Raw genomic sequence first — 23,944 nt, 5'->3', positions numbered from 1 at the left:
GTAATACGTTTTCTTGTTCTGCATAAAATGCATGATTTGGTTGTTTTGGGTTTGCCATGGTTACAGACCCATAATCCAGTCTTGGACTGGAAGGCTATGTCAGTGTCAAGTTGGGGCTGCCATGGAATTCATGGAGATTCCCTGCCCTTGTCTATTGCTTCTTCTACGCCTTCGGAAGTTCCGGCGTATTTGTCTGATTATCAGGATGTCTTCAACGACTCTAAGTCCAGTGCACTGCCTCCTCATAGGGAATGTGACTGTGCAATAGATTTGATTCCTGGCAGTAAGTTTCCTAAGGGGAGACTGTTTAATCTGTCGGTACCTGAACATACCGCGATGCGTTCATATATCAAGGAGTCTCTTGAGAAGGGGCATATCCGTCCTTCTTCTTCCCCTCTTGGTGCGGGATTCTTTTTTGTGGCCAAAAAGGACGGATCTTTGAGGCCTTGTATTGACTATCGGCATTTAAATAAGATCACTGTCAAATTTCAGTATCCTTTGCCGCTGTTGTCAGATTTGTTTGCCCGGATTAAAGGTGCCAAGTGGTTCACCAAGATAGACCTTCGTGGTGCGTACAACCTTGTGCGCATTAGGCAGGGCGATGAATGGAAAACCGCATTCAATACGCCCGAAGGTCATTTTGAGTACTTGGTGATGCCATTTGGGCTCTCTAATGCACCTTCAGTTTTTCAGTCCTTCATGCATGACATCTTCCGGAAGTATCTGGATAAATTTTTGATTGTTTATCTGGATGATATTCTGGTTTTTTCTGATGATTGGGACTCGCATGTGGAGCAGGTCAGGATGGTTTTTGAGATTCTGCGTGAAAATTCTTTGTTTGTAAAAGGCTCAAAGTGTCTCTTTGGTGTACAGAAGGTTCCCTTTTTGGGGTTCATTTTTTCCCCTTCTGCTGTGGAGATGGATCCAGTCAAGGTCCGAGCTATTCATGATTGGACTCAACCCTCGTCAGTTAAGAGTCTTCAGAAGTTCTTGGGTTTTGCTAACTTCTACCGTTGTTTTATCGCAAATTTCTCTAGCGTTGTTAAACCGCTGACGGATATGACCAAGAAAGGCTCTGATGTAGCTAACTGGGCTCCTGCTGCCGTGGAGGCTTTCCAGGAGTTGAAACGCCGGTTTACTTCGGCGCCTGTTTTGTGCCAGCCTGACGTCTCACTTCCCTTTCAGGTTGAGGTGGATGCTTCGGAGATTGGGGCAGGGGCCGTTTTGTCGCAGAGAGGCCCTGGTTGCTCTACTATGAGACCTTGTGCCTTTTTCTCTAGGAAGTTTTCGCCGGCAGAGCGAAATTATGATGTGGGCAATCGGGAGTTGTTGGCCATGAAGTGGGCATTTGAGGAGTGGCGTCATTGGCTCGAGGGTGCTAAGCATCGTGTGGTGGTCTTGACTGATCACAAAAATCTGATGTATCTCGAGTCTGCTAAACGCCTGAATCCTAGACAGGCCCGCTGGTCATTGTTTTTCTCCCGTTTTGACTTTGTGGTCTCGTATTTACCAGGTTCTAAGAATGTGAAGGCCGATGCTCTGTCTAGGAGCTTTGTGCCTGATGCTCCTGGAGTCGCTGAACCTGTGGGTATTCTTAAGGAAGGAGTTATCGTGTCTGCTATTTCTCCAGATCTGCGACGTGTGTTACAGAGATTTCAGGCTGGTAGGCCTGACTCTTGTCCACCTGACAGATTGTTTGTGCCTGCTAGATGGACCAACAGAGTCATTTCCGAGGTTCATTCCTCGGTGTTGGCAGGGCACCCGGGAATTTTTGGCACCAGAGATCTGGTGGCCAGGTCCTTTTGGTGGCCTTCCTTGTCAAGGGATGTGCGGTCATTTGTGCAGTCCTGTGGTACTTGTGCTCGAGCTAAGCCTTGCTGCTCTCGTGCTAGCGGGTTGCTCTTGCCCTTGCCTGTCCCGAAGAGACCTTGGACACACATCTCTATGGATTTCATTTCTGATCTTCCGGTGTCTCAGGGCATGTCTGTCATCTGGGTGATATGTGATCGTTTCTCCAAGATGGTCCATTTGGTTCCTTTGCCTAAGCTGCCCTCCTCTTCTGATCTGGTTCCTGTGTTCTTCCAGAACATGGTTCGTTTGCACGGCATTCCTGAGAATATTGTGTCGGACAGAGGATCCCAGTTTGTTTCCAGGTTCTGGCGATCCTTTTGTGGTAGGATGGGCATTGAGTTGTCGTTTTCATCCGCTTTCCATCCCCAGACTAACGGACAAACGAAGCGAACTAATCAGACTCTGGAGGCTTATTTGAGGTGTTTTGTCTCTTCTGATCAGGATGATTGGGTGACCTTCTTGCCGTTGGCTGAATTTGCCCTTAATAATCGGGCTAGTTCCGCCACCTTGGTTTCGCCATTTTTCTGCAACTCTGGTTTCCATCCTCGTTTTTCCTCGGGACATGTGGAGCCTTCTGACTGTCCTGGGGTGGATTCCGTGGTGGATAGGTTGCAGCGGATCTGGAGTCATGTGGTGGACAACTTGAAGTTGTCACAGGAGAAGGCTCAGCGTTTTGCCAACCGCCGCCGCGGTGTGGGTCCCCGACTTCGCGTTGGGGATTTGGTATGGCTGTCTTCTTGATTTGTTCCTATGAAGGTCTCCTCTCCCAAATTTAAGCCTCGCTTCATTGGTCCTTACAAGATATTGGAAATCATTAATCCTGTATCCTTTCGCCTGGATCTTCCGGTGTCGTTTGCCATCCACAACGTATTTCATAGGTCCTTGTTGCGGCGGTACGTTGTGCCTGTTGTTCCTTCTGCTGAGCCTCCTGCTCCGGTGTTGGTTGAGGGCGAGTTGGAGTACGTGGTGGAGAAGATCTTAGATTCTCGTCTCTCCAGGCGGAGGCTTCAGTACCTGGTCAAGTGGAAGGGCTATGGTCAGGAGGATAATTCCTGGGTGGTCGCCTCTGATGTGCATGCGGCCGATTTGGTTCGTGCCTTTCACACCGCTCATCCTGATCGCCCTGGTGGTCTTGGTGAGGGTTCGGTGACCCCTCACTAAGGGGGGGGTACTGTTGTGAATTTATCTTTTTGGCTCCCTCTAGTGGTTACTAGTGATTTGACTCTGGGAATGTCTGCCATCCCTTGTATGCTCACCTGGGTCGTTAGGTCAGGGGTGTTGCTATATAAGCTCCCTGGACCTTCAGTTCAATGCCTGGCAACGTTGTAATCAGAGCTAATCTGTTGTGCTCTTGTCTACTGATCCTGGTTCCTGCTAAATTAAGCTAAGTCTGCTTTCTTGCTTTTTGCTATTTGTTTTTGTTTGCATTTTTGTCCAGCTTGTACATAATCTGTATCCTAACCTTGCTGGAAGCTCTAGGGAGGCTGGAGTTCTCCCCCCGGGCCGTTAGACGGTTCGGGGGTTCTTGAATCTCCAGTGTGGATTTTTGTTAGGGTTTTTGTTGACCATATAAGTTATCTTACTACATTCTGCTATTAGTAAGTGGGCCTCTCTTTGCTAAACCTAGTTCATCTCTGTGTTTGTCATTTCCTCTTACCTCACCGTTATTATTTGTGGGGGGCTTGTATCCTACTTTTGGGGTCTATTCTCTGGAGGCAAGAGAGGTCTTTGTTTTCCTCTTCTAGGGGTAGTTAGTCCTCCGGCTGGCGCGAGACATCTAGCGACCAACGTAGGCATGTTCCCCGGCTACTTCTAGTGTTGGCGTTAGGAGTAGATATATGGTCAACCCAGTTACCACTGCCCTATGAGCTGGATTTTTGTACGTCGCAGACTTACTTGTTCCTCTGAGACCCTCGCCATTGGGGTCATAACAGCCATGCAAACGAACCACATGCTGAAAAAACAACGGAACCAACTCAGAAGAGGAAGGCAATTTAGGCAAAGGTACCAAATGAACCATCTTAGAAAACCGGTCACAGACCACCCAGGTAACCGACATCCTCTGGGAAACAGGAAGATCCGAAATAAAATTTATAGAAATATGCGTCCAAGGCCTCTCAGGGACCGGCAAAGGCAAAAGCAACCCACTGGCGCGGGAGAAGCAAGGTTTGGCCTGCGCACAAGTCCCACAGGACTGCACAAAAGAACGCACATCCCGTGACAAAGAAGGCCACCAAAAGGACCTACTAACCAAATCTCTGGTACCAAAAATCCCAGGATGGCCAGCCAACACAGAACAGTGAACCTCAGAAATCACTTTACTAGTCCATCTGTCAGGAACAAACAGTTTCCCCGCTGGACAGCGATCAGGTTTATCAGCCTGAAACTCCTGAAGAACCCGTCGCAAATCAGGGTAGATGGCAGAAAGAATCACCCCTTTCTTCAGAATACCAACCGGCTCAAGAATCCCAGGGGAATCAGGCAAAAAACTACTAGAAAGGGCATCAGCCTTAACATTCTTAGAACCCGGAAGATACGAGACAACAAAATCAAAACGGGAGGAAAACAGGGACTATCGGGCCTGTCTAGGATTCAGCCGTTTGGCAGACTCGAGGTAAATCAGATTCTTATGATCGGTCAAGACCACAATACGGTGCTTGGCCCCCTCAAGCCAATGACACCACTCCTCAAATGCCCACTTCATAGCCAACAACTCACGATTGCCGACATCATAATTGCGTTCCGCAGGCGAAAACTTTCAAGAAAAGAAGGCACACGGTTTCATCAAGGAACCATCAGAATTCCTCTGAGACAAAATGGCCCCTGCCCCAATCTCAGAAGCGTCAACCTCAACTTGAAAAGGAAGAGAAACATCCGGCTGACGCAACACAGGGGCAGAAGTAAATCGGCGCTTAAGCTCCTAAAAGGCAGAAACAGCCTCAGAGGACCAATTAGCTACATCAGCGCCCTTCCTCGTCAAATCGGTCAGGGGTTTAACCACACTGGAGAAGTTGGCAATGAAACGACGATAAAAATTAGCAAAGCCCAAAAATTTCTGAAGGCTCTTCACGGATGTGGGCTGGATCCAATCATGAATGGCCTGAACCTTAACCGGATCCATTTCTATAGATGATGGAGAAAAAATGAAGCCCAAAAAAGAAACCTTCTGTACTCCAAAGAGGCACTTAGACCCCTTCACAAACAAGGCATTATCACGAAGGACCTGAAATACCATCCTGACTTGTTTCACATGAGACTCCCAATCATCTGAAAAAATCAAAATATCATCCAAATATACAATCATGAATTTATCAAGATAATTCCGAAAAATATCATGCATGAAGGACTGAAACACAGATGGGGCATTAGAGAGTCCGAATGGCATCACAAGATATTCAAAATGGCCCTCGGGCGTATTAAACGCAGTTTTCCATTCGTCACCCTGCTTAATACGAACAAGATTATATGCCCCTCGTAGGTTAATCTTAGTAAACCAACTAGCACCCTTAATCCTGGCAAACAAATCAGAGAGCAAAGGCAAAGGGTTTGGAATTTGACCGTGATCTTATTCAAGAGGCGATAATCAATACAGGGTCTCAAGGAGCCATCCTTCTTGGCAACAAAAAAAAACCTGCTCCCAATGGAGAAGAAGATGGCCGAATATGCCCCTTCTCCAAAGACTCCTTTACATAGCTCCGCATGGCGGCATGTTCAGGCACAGACAGGTTGAAAAGTCGGCCCTTAGGAAACTTAGAGCCTGGAATCAAGTCAATAGCACAATCACAGTCCCTATGCGGTGGAAGGGAACTGGACTTGGGCTCATCGAAAACATCCTGGAAATCTGACAGAAACTCAGGAATTTCAGAAGAGGGGGAGGAGGAAATTGACATCAGAGGAACGTCATCATGAACCCCCTGACAACCCCAACTAGTCACAGACATAGATTTCCAATCCAACACCGGATTATGTACCTGTAACCATGGAAACCCCAGCACAATAGCATCATGCAAATTATGCAACACCAGGAAACGACAATCTTCCTGATGGGCTGGCGCCATGCACATGGTCAGCTGTGTCCAAAACTGAGGTTTATTTTTAGCCAATGGTGTAGCATCAATGCCCCTCAAAGGGATAGGACTCCGCAAAGGCTGTAAGGGAAAACCACAACGTCTGGCAAATTCTAAGTCCATCAAATTTAAAGCGGCGCCTGAATCCACAAATGCCATGACAGAGAATGACGATAATGAGCAGATCAGGGTCACAGATAACAGAAATTTAGGTTGTACAGTACTGATGGTAATGGAATTAGCGATTCTCTTGGCACGCTTAGGGCAATCAGAAATAACATGAGCAGAATCGCCGTAGTAAAAGCACAACCTATTCTGACGTCTGAATCCTTGGCGTTCAGCTCTAGACACAATCCTATCACACTGCATTGGCTCAGGACTCCGCTTGGAAGACAATGCCATAGTGTGCACAACTCTGCGCTCACGCAAGCGCCGATCAATTTGAATGGCCAGAGACATAGAATCACTCAGACCTGCAGGTGTGGGGAACCCCATCATAACATAACGGATTCAGAAAGACCCTTTCTGAAAATTGCCGCCAAAGCATCCTCATTCCACTTAGTAAGCACAGACCATTTTCTAAATTTCTGGCAATATGATTCTGCCGCTTCTTGACCCTGACACAGGGCCAACAAGGTTTTCTCAGCATGATCCACAGAATTAGGTTCATCATACAATAACCCAAGCGCCTGAAAAAAGGTGTCTACATTAAGCAAGGCCGGATTCCCAGATTCCAGGGAAAATGCCCAATCCTGCGGGTCGCCACGCAACAGAGAAATGACAATTTTTACCTGCTGGATGGGATCACCAGAGGAACGGGGCTTCAGAGCAAAAAACAGTTTACAGTTATTTTTAAAGCTCAAAAATTTGTCCTGTCCCCAAAAAACAGATCGGGGGTAGGAATTCTAGGCTCTAAAACAGGAGTCTGCACGATATAATCAGAAATACTCTGTACTCTAGCAGCAAGTTGATCCACCCGAGAAGCAAGTCCCTGAACATCCATGTCAGCGCCTAACTCTTGAGCCACCCAGAGGTGAAGAGGGAAAAAAAAACACAGAGTACAGAAAAAAAAATGGCTCAGCACTTTCTTTCCCTTCTTTTGAGATGCGGATAACTCATTGTTGGCCAGTTGTACTGTTATGATCTGGTGGCCTAGGAGCAGCATGGACGAGCTCTGGAGCAGGTGGCCTCTATACTGACCGCAGACCCTGAACTTAACACCGCAACTATAAGTAGCCGTGGGATGTTCCTGTCTCTCCCTCGACACCTCGTCACAGCCGGAGGACTAATTACCCCTAAAGAAAGAAACAGGAAAACTATCTTGCCTCAGAGAAAATCCCCAAAGGAAAGACAGCCCCCCACAAATATTGACTGTGAGAGGAGAGGGAAATTACAAACGCAGACTGAAAACAGAATTTAGCAAAGGAGGCCACGCTACCTAGAAAGAAAAGACAGGACAGAGTACTGTGCGGTCAGTATTAAAATACTACAAAAATCCACCACAGAGAATACAAAAATCTCCACACCTAACTAAAGGCATGGAGGGTAACTCTGCGACTCCAGAGCTTCCAGCTTGGCTGAATAAATCGTTACACAGACAAAGCTGGACAAGAAAAAACATAGCAATTCACTGAACTATAAAGTCCACCGCATGTGGACTGCAAAAACAAAGCCAGGACTTATCTTTGATGATTTGGACAATCCAGCAGGAAAAACCAAGCGGAGATGTGAATCCTCCAGAAAAACAATGGACAACTGGCACTCACTAAAGGGTGAAGCCAGACTAAATAGCCCCGTCCGAAGTGGAAGCACCTGATGACTGCTGTGAAGGACAAACAGCAGCACTACCACTTATAACCACCAGAGGGAGCCCAAGAGCAGAACCCACAACAGAATTCACAACACCTGCCGGTCTCTGATATGTGTCTTAGGCTATGTGCACACGTTCAGGATTTCTTGCAGAAAATTCCTGAGAAAATCCTGAGATTTTCCGCAAGAAATCCACAAGAAATCTGCATGCGTTTTTTGCGCGTTTTTTTGCGGATTTTTCCGGACATTTCCCAATGCATTATATAGTGGGAAATCCGCAAAATTAATGAACATGCTGCGTTTTTTACAGCGATGCGTTTTTTTCGCGGAAAAAAAAACGCATCATGTGTACAAAAATTGCGGAATTCATTAAAAATGATGGGATGCATAATGTATGCAGATTTTTTGCGGTTTTATTGGGAAAAACCGCGAAAAAACCGCAGAAAATCTGCAACGTGTGCACACAGCCTAAGAGTCCCACAAAAGCCTCGGTGTTCCGGCTACCGGTGATCTGCGCTTCAGAGGCAGATAGTTCATTCGCAGCTGGTCTCCCCTGATGTCACTCTCTTGTGCTTCGCTCTCCTGCACGCTCACTAAACTATGTTCTTTCCTCTTATATGTCTCTTTCTCCAAGGGCTGTAGTACTTCAGACTACACAGCCCCTTCAGACCTTCTGACACTCTATGTCTGTGTGCTCTCTTCTCTGTCTGTAACTTTTTGAACCCTTTCCCTCCAGATCAGAATGTATTTAGAGGGGAGTTCACCCTAAACTAGGCTTAGAGCTCCCCCTTCTGGCCTGGAGTGTGAACATGTTGTATGCATTGTGATTACCTGATAAAAGATATCCTTCATTGCTTCCAAACGTAACATCACTCTGACAACAATGTCTGAAAGCAATGTCACTGTGACAACCAGGACCCTGGGGCGTCACAGTAACATAGGAACCCTTCTTTGATATCACCTTCACAATTCTTGTATCCATTGAACTTTGAGTTTTTGGAGAGTTTCTGCTTGTATTTCTTTGCATAAAGTCAGAATAGCCTCCCAGAGCTGCTGTTTTGATGTTAACTGCCTCCCACCCTCATAGATCTTTTCCTTGATGATACTCCAAAGGTTTTCTACAGGATTGAGGTCAGGGGAAGATGGTGGCCCATAGCCCACAGCAGCCAATGACTCAGAGGTACTCTGTGCAGCATGAGATGGTGCATTGTCATGCATAAAGATGATTTTGCTCCTGAAGGCACGTTTCTGCTTTATATACCATGGAAGAAAGTTGTCAGTCAGAAACTCTATATACTTTGCAGAGGTCATTTTCACACCTTCATTGACCTTAAAGGGCCCTACCAGCTGTTTCCCCATGATTCCGGCCAAAAACATGACTAATTCACCTCCTTGCTGATGTCGCAGCCTTGTTGGGATATGGAGGCCATCCACCAACCATGGTTGCCATCCCTGACGAAGCCAACGCGAAACGCACGTTGGGTCTTTGGTGGTGACCTCTGGGAGTCTGCATTAGGGGTAAGGTTTATGGAACCGGGATTGACGTGTACTGCGTTATACTTGACTGTGACCCCGTTGTGGGATGTATGATATGTAGTAGGTAACCTTCCTGGCCCTAAAACTCCTATTATGACAAGCACTGTTAGCACTTTATTATGAAACACATGCAGACATTTATAGGGGTTGTCACCATTTACTTTCAGTGTTTTCTTCAGTCTTGCTCACTGTATCATCTATCTATTTATTTCTAAATGATATTATTATCTTGTATGTGACCTTTTTGTAGAATAAAAATTTGTACATATACTTTTTTCAATTTGGATTTGGACTCCGTTTCTGTTTCTCAGGTATATTTGAGCCTCCATATACAGCAGCATAATGCACCAAATAGTCCACAATATACAGTATATATAGTACAATGCACTCCCCATAGGCAGACTCTATAGCATTCGGCAGTACCCTCATTGGCAGACTCTGTAGTATAAGGCAGCACCCCCATAGGCAGACCCTGTAATAAGGCAGCACCCCCATAGTCAGACCCTGTAATCAGGCAGCACCCCCATAGTCAGACCCTGTAATAAGGCAGCCCCCATAGTCAGACCCTGTAATAAGGCAGCACCCCCATAGTCAGACCCTGTAATAAGGCAGCACCCCCATAGTCAGACCCTGTAATAAGGCAGCACCCCCATAGTCAGACCCTGTAATAAGGCAGCACCCCCATAGTCAGACCCTGTAATGAGGCAGCACCCCCATAGTCAGACCCTGTAATAAGGCAGCACCCCCATAGTCAGACCCTGTAATAAGGCAGCCCCCATAATCAGACCCTGTAATAAGGCAGCACCCCCATAGTCAGACCCTGTAATAAGGCAGCACCCCTATAGGCAGACCCTGTAATAAGGCAGCCCCCATAATCAGACCCTGTAATAAGGCAGCACCCCCATAGTCAGACCCTGTAATAAGGCAGCACCCCTATAGGCAGACCCTGTAATAAGGCAGCCCCCATAATCAGACCCTGTAATAAGGCAGCACCCCCATAGTCAGACCCTGTAATAAGGCAGCACCCCCATAGTCAGACCCTGTAATAAGGCAGCACCCCCATAGTCAGACCCTGTAATGAGGCAGCAGCACCCATTAAAAAAAAAACCTCCCCTCTCTTCTTCCTGGTTCCTGCGCTGCTCCCACTGATCTCCTGACAGCGGTCACCGGGCAGTGACATCATCGCACCCGCTGTCAGTGTCGGCGGCGTCAGACGCCGACACTGACAGGGGGATGATGGGAGAAGGAGCGCAGCGCTCCTCCTCCCATCAATGCGATCAGCTGTATCGGCTAAATGCCGGTACAGCTGATCTTCTGATGACGGCGGGGGGCCCACTGCTGGCACTGGGCCCCCCCGCCTGCTCAGGGGCCCCATATCAGCTGGCGACAGAGCAGGGAGATCGATTCTCCCTGCTCTACTGCAGAATGTAACTGTATCGGTGCGCTGCGTAGCTCCGGGTGGGCCCCCTCAGAGCACCGGGCCTGGGGCCGCACCCTCTGCCAAGACCTCCCCCCCCCGGTAGCTACGCTACTGCCTGAGACACAATACCATCCACAAGTTTATTTGAAAAACAAAACAAATATTTATGACACTTAAATCCAATTTGCATAATAATTTGGAACACGGTGTATAATATTTACATGAAGCTGAACAGTGGGCCCACCAAGTGAATGTTACTGGTGGGCCCTTGCTACCCCAGTCCTGTATTGGCTGCTACATCCAAAAACACAGATGGTAGCTCAAGTTTAAAGTGCACTGCCCAGTTCATCCTCTAGATGGCAGTCAGTTCACACAAAGTAATAGAATATTTATCAGTTCTCCTGATTGTAATTGTGGTCATCAGTCAATGTGAATTATTACTATATTTGTCCATAATTACCATCAGCCAGTAATAGCTTTACTCAAGCTTCCTACAATTAATCAAGAAGGAAGTAATAAAAAAAGAAAGAAAAGAAGTCAACTTTGGGTAAATGATTTGGTCCTCAAGAGGGACCCCCCCTTCTACTATATTATATCATATATGGGAGCCCCCTTCTATTATATCATACATAGGAGCCCCCTTCTATTATATCATACATGGGAGCCCACCTTCTATTATATCATACATGGGAACCCACCTTCTATTATATCATACATGGGAGCCCCCTTCTATTATATCATACATGGGAGCCCCCTTCTATTATATCATACCTGGGAGCCCCCCTTCTATTATATCATACATGGGAGCCCCCCTTCTATTACATCATACATTGGAGTCCCCCTTCTATTATATCATACATGGGACCCCCCTTCTATTATATCATACATGGGAACCCACCTTCTATTATATCATACATGGGATCCCCCTTCTATTATATCATACATGGGAGCCCCCCTTCTATTATATCATACATGGGAGCCCCCCTTCTATTATATCATACATGGGAGTCCCCCTTCTATTATATCATACATGGGACCCCCTTCTATTATATCATACATGGGAGTCCCCCTTCTATTATATCATACATGGGACCCCCTTCTATTATATCATACCTGGGAGCCCCCCTTCTATTATATCATACATGGGAGCCCCCCTTCTATTATATCATACATGGGAGTCCCCCTTCTATTATATCATACATGGGACCCCCCTTCTATTATATCATACATGGGACCCCCCTTCTATTATATCATACATGGGAGTCCCCCTTCTATTATATCATACATGGGACCCCCCTTCTATTATATCATACATGGGACCCCCCTTCTATTATATCATACATGGCCCCACCTTCTATTATATCATACATGGGACCCCACCTTCTATTATATCATACCTGGGAGCCCCCTTCTATTATATCATACCTGGGAGCCCCCCTTCTATTATATCATACATGGGACCCCCCTTCTATTATATCATACATGGGACCCCACCTTCTATTATATCATACATGGGACCCCCCTTCTATTATATCATACATGGGAGCCCCCTTCTATTATATCATACATGGGAGCCCTCTTCTATTATATCATACATGGGAACCCACCTTCTATTATATCATACATGGGACCCCCCTTCTATTATATCATACATGGGAGCCCCCTTCTATTATATCATACATGGGAGTCCCCCTTCTATTATATCATACATGGGACCCCCCTTCTATTATATCATACCTGGGAACCCACCTTCTATTATATCATACCTGGGACCCCCCCTTCTATTATATCATACATGGGACCCCCCTTCTATTATATCATACATGGGACCCCACCTTCTATTATATCATACATGGGACCCCACCTTCTATTATATCATACATGGGACCCCTCTTCTATTATATCATACCTGGGAGCCCCCCTTCTATTATATCATACCTGGGAGCCCCCCTTCTATTATATCATACATGGGAACCCACCTTCTATTATATCATACATGGGACCCCACCTTCTATTATATCATACATGGGATCCCCCTTCTATTATATCATACTTGGGAGCCCTCTTCTATTATATCATACATGGGAGTCCCCCTTCTATTATATCATACATAGGAGCCCCCTTCTATTATATCATACATGGGACCCCCCCTTCTATTATATCATACCTGGGACCCCCCTTCTATTATATCATACATGGGACCCCCCTTCTATTATATCATACATGGGAGCCCCCCTTCTATTATATCATACATGGGAGCCCCCCTTCTATTATATCATACATGGGAGCCCCCCTTCTATTATATCATACATGGGACCCCCCTTCTATTATATCATACATGGGAGCCCTCTTCTATTATATCATACATGGGACCCACCTTCTATTATATCATACATGGGACCCCCCTTCTATTATATCATACATGGGACCCACCTTCTATTATATCATACATGGCCCCCCCTTCTATTATATCATACATGGGCCCCCCCTTCTATTATATCATACATGGGAGCCCTCTTCTATTATATCATACATGGGACCCACCTTCTATTATATCATACCTGGGAGCCCCCCTTCTATTACATCATACATTGGAGTCCCCCTTCTATTATATCATACATGGGACCCCACCTTCTATTATAACATACATGGGAGCCCCCCTTCTATTATATCATACATGGGAGCCCCCTTCTATTATATCATACATGGGACCCCCCTTCTATTATATCATACATGGGACCCCCCTTCTATTATATCATACATGGGACCTCCCTTCTATTATATCATACATGGGAGCCCCCTTCTATTATATCATACATGGGAATCCACCTTCTATTATATCATACATGGGACCCCACCTTCTATTATATCATACCTGGGAGCCCCCCTTCTATTACATCATACAATGGAGTCCCCCTTCTATTATATCATACATGGGATCCCCCTTCTATTATATCATACATGGGACCCCCCTTCTATTATATCATACATGGGACCCCCCTTCTATTATATCATACATGGGAGCCCCCTTCTATTATATCATACATGGGACCCCCCTTCTATTATATCATACATGGGACCTCCCTTCTATTATATCATACATGGGAGCCCCCTTCTATTATATCATACATGGGAATCCACCTTCTATTATATCATACATGGGACCCCACCTTCTATTATATCATACCTGGGAGCCCCCCTTCTATTACATCATACATGGGACCCCCCTTCTATTATATCATACATGGGACCTCCCTTCTATTATATCATACATGGGAGCCCCCTTCTATTATATCATACATGAGAATCCACCTTCTATTATATCATACATGGGACCCCACCTTCTATTATATCATACCTGGGAGCCCCCCTTCTATTACATCATACAATGGAGTCCCCCTTCTATTATAACATACATGGGAGCCCCCCTTCTATTATATCATACATGGGACCCCCCTTCTATTATATCATACATGGGAACCCACCTTCTATTATATCATACATGGGACCCCCCTTCTATTATATCATACATGGGACCCCCCTTCTATTGTATCATACATGGGAGCCCCCTTCTATTATACCATACCTGGGAGCCCCCCTTCTATTATATCATACATGGCCCCCCCTTCTATTATATCATACATGGGACCCCCCTTCTATTATATCATACATGGGACCCCCTTCTATTATATCATACATGGGACCCCCTTCTGTTATATCATACATGGGACCCCCCTTCTACTATATCATACATGGGACCCCCTTCTATTATATCATACGTGGGACCCCCTTCTGTTATATCATACATGGGACCCCCCTTCTATTATATCATACATGGGACCCCCCTTCTATTATATCATACATGGGACCCCACCTTCTATTATATCATACATGGGAGCCCCCCTTCTATTATATCATACATGGGAGCCCCCCTTCTATTATATCATACATGGGAGTCCCCCTTCTATTATATCATACATGGGACCCCCCTTCTATTATATCATACATGGCCCCCCCTTCTATTATATCATACATGGGACCCCTCTTCTATTATATCATACATGGGACCCCTCTTCTATTATATCATACATGGGACCCCCTTCTATTATATCATACATGGGAGCCCCCCTTCTATTATATCATACATGGGAACCCCCCTTCTATTATATCATACATGGGACCCCCCTTCTGTTATATCATACATGGAACCCCCCTTCTATTATATCATACCTGGGACCCCCCTTCTATTATAGCATACATGGGACCCCCTTCTATTATATCATACATGGGACCCCCTTCTATTATATCATACATGGGAGCCCCCCTTCTATTATATCATCCATGGGAGCCCCCCTTCTATTATATCATACATGGGACCCCCTTCTATTATATCATACATGGGACCCCCTTCTATTATATCATACATGGGACCCCCCTTCTATTATATCATACATGGGACCCCTCTTCTATTATATCATACATGGGAGCCCCCCTTCTATTATATCATACATGGGAGCCCCCCTTCTATTATATCATACATGGGAGCCCCCCTTCTATTATATCATACATGGGACCCCCCTTCTATTATATCATACCTGGGACCCCCTTCTATTATATCATACATGGGACCCCCGTCTATTATATCATACATGGGACCCCCTTCTATTATATCATACATGGGAGCCCCCTTCTATTATATCATACATGGGACCCCCCTTCTATTATATCATACATGGGACCCCCCTTCTATTATATCATACCTGGGACCCCCCTTCTATTATATCATACATGGGACCCCCCTTCTATTATATCATACCTGGGACCCCCCTTCTATTATATCATACATGGGACCCCCCTTCTATTATATCATACATGGGACCCCCGTTCTATTATATCATACCTGGGACCTCCCTTCTATTATATCATACCTGGGACCCCCCTTCTATTATATCATACATGGGACCCCCCTTCTATTATATCATACCTGGGAGCCCCCCTTCTATTATATCATACATGGGACCCCCCTTCTATTATATCATACCTGGGACCCCTCTTCTATTATATCATACCTGGGAGCCCCCCTTCTATTATATCATACCTGGGAGCCCCCCTTCTATTATATCATACATGGGAACCCACCTTCTATTATATCATACATGGGACCCCACCTTCTATTATATCATACATGGGATCCCCCTTCTATTATATCATACTTGGGAGCCCTCTTCTATTATATCATACATGGGAGTCCCCCTTCTATTATATCATACATAGGAGCCCCCTTCTATTATATCATACATGGGACCCCCCCTTCTATTATATCATACCTGGGACCCCCCTTCTATTATATCATACATGGGACCCCCCTTCTATTATATCATACATGGGAGCCCCCCTTCTATTATATCATACATGGGAGCCCCCCTTCTATTATATCATACATGGGAGCCCCCCTTCTATTATATCATACATGGGACCCCCCTTCTATTATATCATACATGGGAGCCCTCTTCTATTATATCATACATGGGACCCACCTTCTATTATATCATACATGGGACCCCCCTTCTATTATATCATACATGGGACCCACCTTCTATTATATCATACATGGCCCCCCCTTCTATTATATCATACATGGGCCCCCCCTTCTATTATATCATACATGGGAGCCCTCTTCTATTATATCATACATGGGACCCACCTTCTATTATATCATACCTGGGAGCCCCCCTTCTATTACATCATACATTGGAGTCCCCCTTCTATTATATCATACATGGGACCCCACCTTCTATTATAACATACATGGGAGCCCCCCTTCTATTATATCATACCTGGGAGCCCCCCTTCTATTATATCATACATGGGAACCCACCTTCTATTATATCATACATGGGACCCCCCTTCTATTATATCATACATGGGACCCCCCTTCTATTATATCATACATGGGACCTCCCTTCTATTATATCATACATGGGAGCCCCCTTCTATTATATCATACATGGGAATCCACCTTCTATTATATCATACATGGGACCCCACCTTCTATTATATCATACCTGGGAGCCCCCCTTCTATTACATCATACAATGGAGTCCCCCTTCTATTATAACATACATGGGAGCCCCCCTTCTATTATATCATACATGGGACCCCCCTTCTATTATATCATACATGGGAACCCACCTTCTATTATATCATACATGGGACCCCCCTTCTATTATATCATACATGGGACCCCCCTTCTATTGTATCATACATGGGAGCCCCCTTCTATTATACCATACCTGGGAGCCCCCCTTCTATTATATCATACATGGCCCCCCCTTCTATTATATCATACATGGGACCCCCCTTCTATTATATCATACATGGGACCCCCTTCTATTATATCATACATGGGACCCCCTTCTGTTATATCATACATGGGACCCCCCTTCTACTATATCATACATGGGACCCCCTTCTATTATATCATACGTGGGACCCCCTTCTGTTATATCATACATGGGACCCCCCTTCTATTATATCATACATGGGACCCCCCTTCTATTATATCATACATGGGACCCCACCTTCTATTATATCATACATGGGAGCCCCCCTTCTATTATATCATACATGGGAGCCCCCCTTCTATTATATCATACATGGGAGTCCCCCTTCTATTATATCATACATGGGACCCCCCTTCTATTATATCATACATGGCCCCCCCTTCTATTATATCATACATGGGACCCCTCTTCTATTATATCATACATGGGACCCCTCTTCTATTATATCATACATGGGACCCCCTTCTATTATATCATACATGGGAGCCCCCCTTCTATTATATCATACATGGGAACCCCCCTTCTATTATATCATACATGGGACCCCCCTTCTGTTATATCATACATGGAACCCCCCTTCTATTATATCATACCTGGGACCCCCCTTCTATTATAGCATACATGGGACCCCCTTCTATTATATCATACATGGGACCCCCTTCTATTATATCATACATGGGAGCCCCCCTTCTATTATATCATACATGGGAGCCCCCCTTCTATTATATCATACATGGGACCCCCTTCTATTATATCATACATGGGACCCCCTTCTATTATATCATACATGGGACCCCCCTTCTATTATATCATACATGGGACCCCTCTTCTATTATATCATACATGGGAGCCCCCCTTCTATTATATCATACATGGGAGCCCCCCTTCTATTATATCATACATGGGAGCCCCCCTTCTATTATATCATACATGGGACCCCCCTTCTATTATATCATACCTGGGACCCCCCTTCTATTATATCATACATGGGACCCCCGTCTATTATATCATACATGGGACCCCCTTCTATTATATCATACATGGGAGCCCCCTTCTATTATATCATACATGGGACCCCCCTTCTATTATATCATACATGGGACCCCCCTTCTATTATATCATACCTGGGACCCCCCTTCTATTATATCATACATGGGACCCCCCTTCTATTATATCATACCTGGGACCCCCCTTCTATTATATCATACATGGGACCCCCCTTCTATTATATCATACATGGGACCCCCGTTCTATTATATCATACCTGGGACCTCCCTTCTATTATATCATACCTGGGACCCCCCTTCTATTATATCATACATGGGACCCCCCTTCTATTATATCATACCTGGGACCCCCCTTCTATTATATCATACATGGGACCCCCCTTCTATTATATCATACCTGGGACCCCCGTTCTATTATATCATACATGGGACATATAAGCAATGGACCAGTCATTATAGTCATTATCTCTATGTCTGAGTCTCGATACACGGAATCCTTTTTGAGATTTTAGTGAATTATTGTCTGCCATTATATCACTCACATTTTATTTTTGGGTGGGCAATCCATATTTAGAGACGCATTTGGTCTGATTGCTGGGTTGTAGCTGCCGATCATACAATGGGCGTCTGGGACTTCTACCGCCCTGAGATTTAACATGCACAACTGTATAAGGTAAGCAGCTCAGCTATTGCTCTCTGTTAGCAACCAAGTCCCAACGAGGCAGTGTCCTACTTTTTCTTTCCCATAGCGCTTGTACATTCATTATAAGGGTGCTTTGCCTATCATGCCGTGGAAGATGCCCCATAACAAGGCTTTAACGGTGCCAAAGACTGTACTACTGTTTGTCTGAGATCACCGCCATCCCCGATGTGATCCTCTCCAACAGCTCTGCAAAATGTACCACTTATTTAGTTATTTGACTCCTTTTATATAGCGCCATTAATTCCACAGTACTTTATATACATCATCATCACTGTCCCCATTGGGGCTCACAATCTGCATTCCCTATCAGTATGGTCTTTGGAATGTGGGAGGAAACCGGAGAATCTGGAGGAAACCCAGCAAACATGGGGAGAACATACAGAATACTTGCAGATCTTGTCCCTGGTGGGATTTAAACCCAGGACTCTGCAGTGCTAACCACTGAGCCACCGTGCTGCCCTGTATTATGCCTCTATTGAGATGAATGAATGCCCACTACCCTCCTAAGTCCAACATTCAATGCAAATTACATTTCAGAAAACATCTGTATAAAGGAACTCTATATTTCCGATTTTCTTTAAATATACATTCATTTTTGCCTCAAATTTGGCAGATACACAAATCAGGCACTTTGGAAGGTTGTAACCAGGTTTCAGCTCTCTAGACAGTACTGTCCTCAACATATTCACCTCCCCTAAAAAAAATGGAATACAAAAGCAAATATTAATTTACAGCCAAATGACTTGACCAATTTGGCCCAAATTTCAAAATTTGCCGGATACATAAATCAGGCACTTCGGAAGGTTTTATAATAGGTTTCAGCTCTCCAGAACCAACTGTTCTAAAAAAGAAAAAAAAACATAATACAAAAGAAAAGCTTAAATTACAGCCAAACAACTGGACCAATCTGCCCCAGTGTTACCACATAGGTAAATCAGGCACTTCGGAAGGTTTCAGATTGGGATTCAGCTCTCTGGGAGTTAAAAAAAACTAAGACCTATCGTCCTCCGTATATTGGCAAAAAGACATAATACAATATAGCAAATTTAATTTTAATTTATACCTCTGATTACTGTGCATAAGAACATCAAATTTCTCTGCATTTCTGCAACCTCACAATTACTCCTAGCCCCATTCATGGGAATAGAGTGACACCGAAAATGAGGTCAAATACCAAATTCAATATAAGTGATGAATGGCTGCTACAGATGGATGATGACTGCTACAGATGGATGATGACTGCTACAGATGGATGATGACTGCTACAGATGGACGATGGCTGCTACAAATGGATGATGATGACTGCTACAGATGGACGATGGCTGCTACAGATGGATAATGGCTGCTACAGATGGATGATGACTGCTAAAGATGGACGATGGCTGCTACAGATGGATGATGACTGCTACAGATGGACGATGGCTGCTACAAATGGATGATGATGACTGCTACAGATGGACGATGGCTGCTACAGATGGATAATGGCTGCTACAGATGGATGATGACTGCTAAAGATGGACGATGGCTGCTACAGATGGATGATGATGACTGCTACAGATGGACGATGGCTGCTACAGATGGATGAGGAATGGCTGCTACAGATGGATGAGGAATGGCTGCTACAGATGGATGATGGCTGCTACAGATGGATGATGACTGCTACAGATGGATGATGACTGCTACAGATGGATGAGGAATGGCTGCTACAGATGGATGATGACTGCTAAAGATGGACGATGGCTGCTACAGATGGATGATGATGACTGCTACAGATGGACGATGGCTGCTACAGATGGATGAGGAATGGCTGCTACAGATGGATGAGGAATGGCTGCTACAGATGGATGATGGCTGCTACAGATGGATGATGACTGCTACAGATGGACGATGGCTGCTACAGATGGATGAGGAATGGCTGCTACAGATGGATGAGGAATGGCTGTTACAGATGGATGATGAATGGCTGCAACAGATGGATGACTGCTACAGATGGATGATGGCTGCTACAGATGGATGATGACTGGGTGCTACAGATGGGCGATGGCTGCTACAGATGGATGATGGCTGCTACAGATGGATGATGGCTGCTACAGATGGATGCATGGCTGCTACAGATGAATGAATGGCTGCTACAGATGGATGATGACTGCTACAGATGGATGATGGCTGCTACACATGGATGATGGCTGCTACAGATGGATGAGGAATGGCTGCTATAGATGGATGATAACTGCTACAGATGGATGATTGGCTGCTACAGATGGATTATGACTACTACAGATGGATGATGGCTGCTACAGATGGATGAGGATTGTCTGCTACAGATGGATGAGGAATGGCTCCTATAGATGGATGATGACTGCTACAGATGGATGATGGCTGCTACAGATGGGTGAGGAATGGCTGCTACAGATGGATGAGGAATGGCTCCTATAGATGGATGATGACTGCTACAGATGGATGATGGCTGCTACAGATGGATGATGAATGGCTGCTACAGATGGATGATGACTGCTACAGATGGATGATGGCTGCTAACGATGGATGATGAATGGCTGCTACAGATGGATGATGAATGGTTGCTACAGATGGATGATGAATGGCTGCTACAGATGGATGATGGCTGCTACAGATAGACGAGGAATAGCTGCTACAGATGGATGATGACTGGCTGCTACAGATGGATGATGACTGGCTGCTACAGATGGATGATGAATGGCTGTTACAGATGGATGAGGAATGGCTGCTACAGATGGATGAGGAATGGCTGCTACAGATGGATGATGAATGGCTGCTACAGATGGATGATGGCTGTTACAGATGGATGAGGAATAGCTGCTACAGATGGATGAGGAATGGTTGCTACAGATGGATGATGAATGGCTGCTATGGATGGATGATGAATGGCTATTACAGATGGATGATGAATGGCTATTACAGATGGATGAGGAATAGCTGCTACAGATGATGACTGGGTGCTACAGATGGATGTTGAATGGCTGCTATAGATGGATGATGAATGGCTGCTACAGATGGATGATGAATGGCTGCTACAGATGGATGAGGAATGGCTGCTATGGATGGATGATGAATGGCTATTACAGATGGATGATGAATGGCTATTACAGATGGATGATGAATGGCCGCTACAGATGGATGAGGAATGGCCGCTACAGATGGATGATGACTTGTTGCTACAGATGGGTGAGGAATGACTGCCACAGATGGATGATTGGCTGCTACACATGGATGATGCTCCACGCTTCTTGCAGCTGTTGCAAGTCTTACATAGGGAAACAAGGGGTCTGTAGCCATCTTAACCAATGTTTTACCATGGGCATCACACTACCAAAGATTGTAGTGGAGAACTAACCTTATAGCTATAGGAAGATAGTTCTCACTGGACTCCTTACAGAACTGCTTGTGGTCTATGCTGTGGTCCAATCTCCAAATCTGGTACATATGTAACTGAAATACTGAAAAGCTTTACCTGCAGATGGCACCACATGAGCACCATGGAAACATCTGCAACTGATTCTTTTGATTAAGACAGACATTTTGGGGTTCCTAAAAAGGCAAGCTTGGCACAGCAATCCAATAATACATGTTGTAGAAGGAAAGCGCAATGGAATATAGCAATCCGAATCCGATAGGCATCTTAGAAAGCCAAAGCATGGGTTGTCATGCTCCACTTCACCTGTGACTTCTAGTAATGGTTGATAAGGTTTTGAGCCCCCGATTCATGTGAGCGATGATAATAATCTCTGTACTGAATATGTTGGCACCACATAAGCAACAGCAAATAATCAGCATGGAGGCCAACTTTCTAGGTTTTACTTTTGCAAAGATGAATCATTGGATGAATACTACTTGCAAAAAAGTAAAACATTACATTTATTAAAAACTTTGGATTTAGTATAATTAGATATGAACTTGATTCCTTTTAATCCAGTGTGGGATCCATTAATTTATACACTTCATCTCTGATGAGTTCTCCATCCATCTTTTTGGGGCACCCAAAGTATTGCCAGATAAATCCTACTAATGGCAGGTGCAGATGAGCGTAGATTCTCTCATCGGCCGATTATGCAAACGACACTCTGATCAATCTCTGAGTAGACTTTGATCAAAATGTGATCCAATTGTTTTGAATGAGAAGATGGAGGAAAAAAATTCTCCATCTTCATCATAGTGTGAGACCGTGAAATCGGACCGGACTCAGATGTCATCCATGCGCTGGCCGATGTTTTCCACAAACTCATTGACTTACATGGCTGAGTGTGATCCGAATAGCGGATCATACTAGGGCATCCATCGATTTTTTGGATATGTGCACAGCCTCATAGAATAACCTTGGTCCGAAAACACACTCAGACCGAACATACACTAGTGTGCACCTCCCCTAAAGAAAAGCAACAGAACCCGTCCTACACATTTTGTAGGTAACTTGCAGAGCCGGGTTCCCATTTCTGTTGAGTCCAGCCAGTTGTGTTGTGCCTTAGCTTGATACAACTGATGACTAAGTCTTGCACATTTTGCATCGGTCCTGCGGTTGCAGCCAGATTAAAAAATGCTGCAAGCCGAGACCCTTATTGAGCCAGTCTAATGGCATGGAAAGATCCCATCGAAATTTTAGGTGATTAATTCTGATATCAGTTTCACCCACTGGTGAGAAAAAACAATGTATGGCCAAAAGAATAATAAAGATGCCGATAGGAGATCATGGCCTACCTTTATGTACAGTGCAAGGTACAACGAACCATGGGCCGATTACATCCACATTACTTAGATATAATACTGAAAAGCGCTCATGCATAATGAATGTTTGTACATTACATTATGAGCCAGACTGGACCCGATGAGGTCTACCTTACCTTGAAGCCAAGTCCTGGAGGTGCCGGTATCTCTGCGTACTGGCATGGTGGCAGATCAACAATAACGATGCCCAGCGTACAGACTAGTTACAACTCGTAATGAACAGCTGCACACCTAAAAGCCAGCTCCCCCCGAAACCACAAACCATTATTTAAGATACTTCTTCATTTTCACTAATAGGAGAAATTACCATGAGTTATCATTAGATACATTGAGTGATCTCTTCCTCTTAAATTGTCACTGTCGTTTCAACAAACGTTGCAAAAATCATAGCATATTAAAAATATAAGAAACTTTATAATATGTCTTATCAGGGTAATCTGCTTCTTCTT

The 23,944-nt window shown here is 44.8% G+C and overlaps 1 protein-coding gene across 1 annotated transcript in view; it reads right to left on the bottom strand.

Moving 5' to 3' along the window:
- Positions 1–23,657, bottom strand: part of FLT3 (fms related receptor tyrosine kinase 3) — a 158,441-nt gene extending 134,784 nt beyond the window's left edge. The window contains exon 1 of the mRNA XM_077298293.1: positions 23,612–23,657. Within this exon, the coding sequence (XP_077154408.1) occupies positions 23,612–23,657 (46 nt within the window). The remainder of the gene's footprint in view (positions 1–23,611) is intronic.
- Between the last annotated feature and the right edge of the window lie 287 nt (positions 23,658–23,944).

The sequence above is a fragment of the Ranitomeya variabilis genome, chromosome 3, assembly GCF_051348905.1.
Source record: "Ranitomeya variabilis isolate aRanVar5 chromosome 3, aRanVar5.hap1, whole genome shotgun sequence".
Lineage (NCBI taxonomy): Eukaryota > Metazoa > Chordata > Amphibia > Anura > Dendrobatidae > Ranitomeya > Ranitomeya variabilis.
The sequence above is the reverse complement of the archived record's forward strand: the minus strand, read 5'-3'. Positions and strand labels throughout refer to the sequence as shown.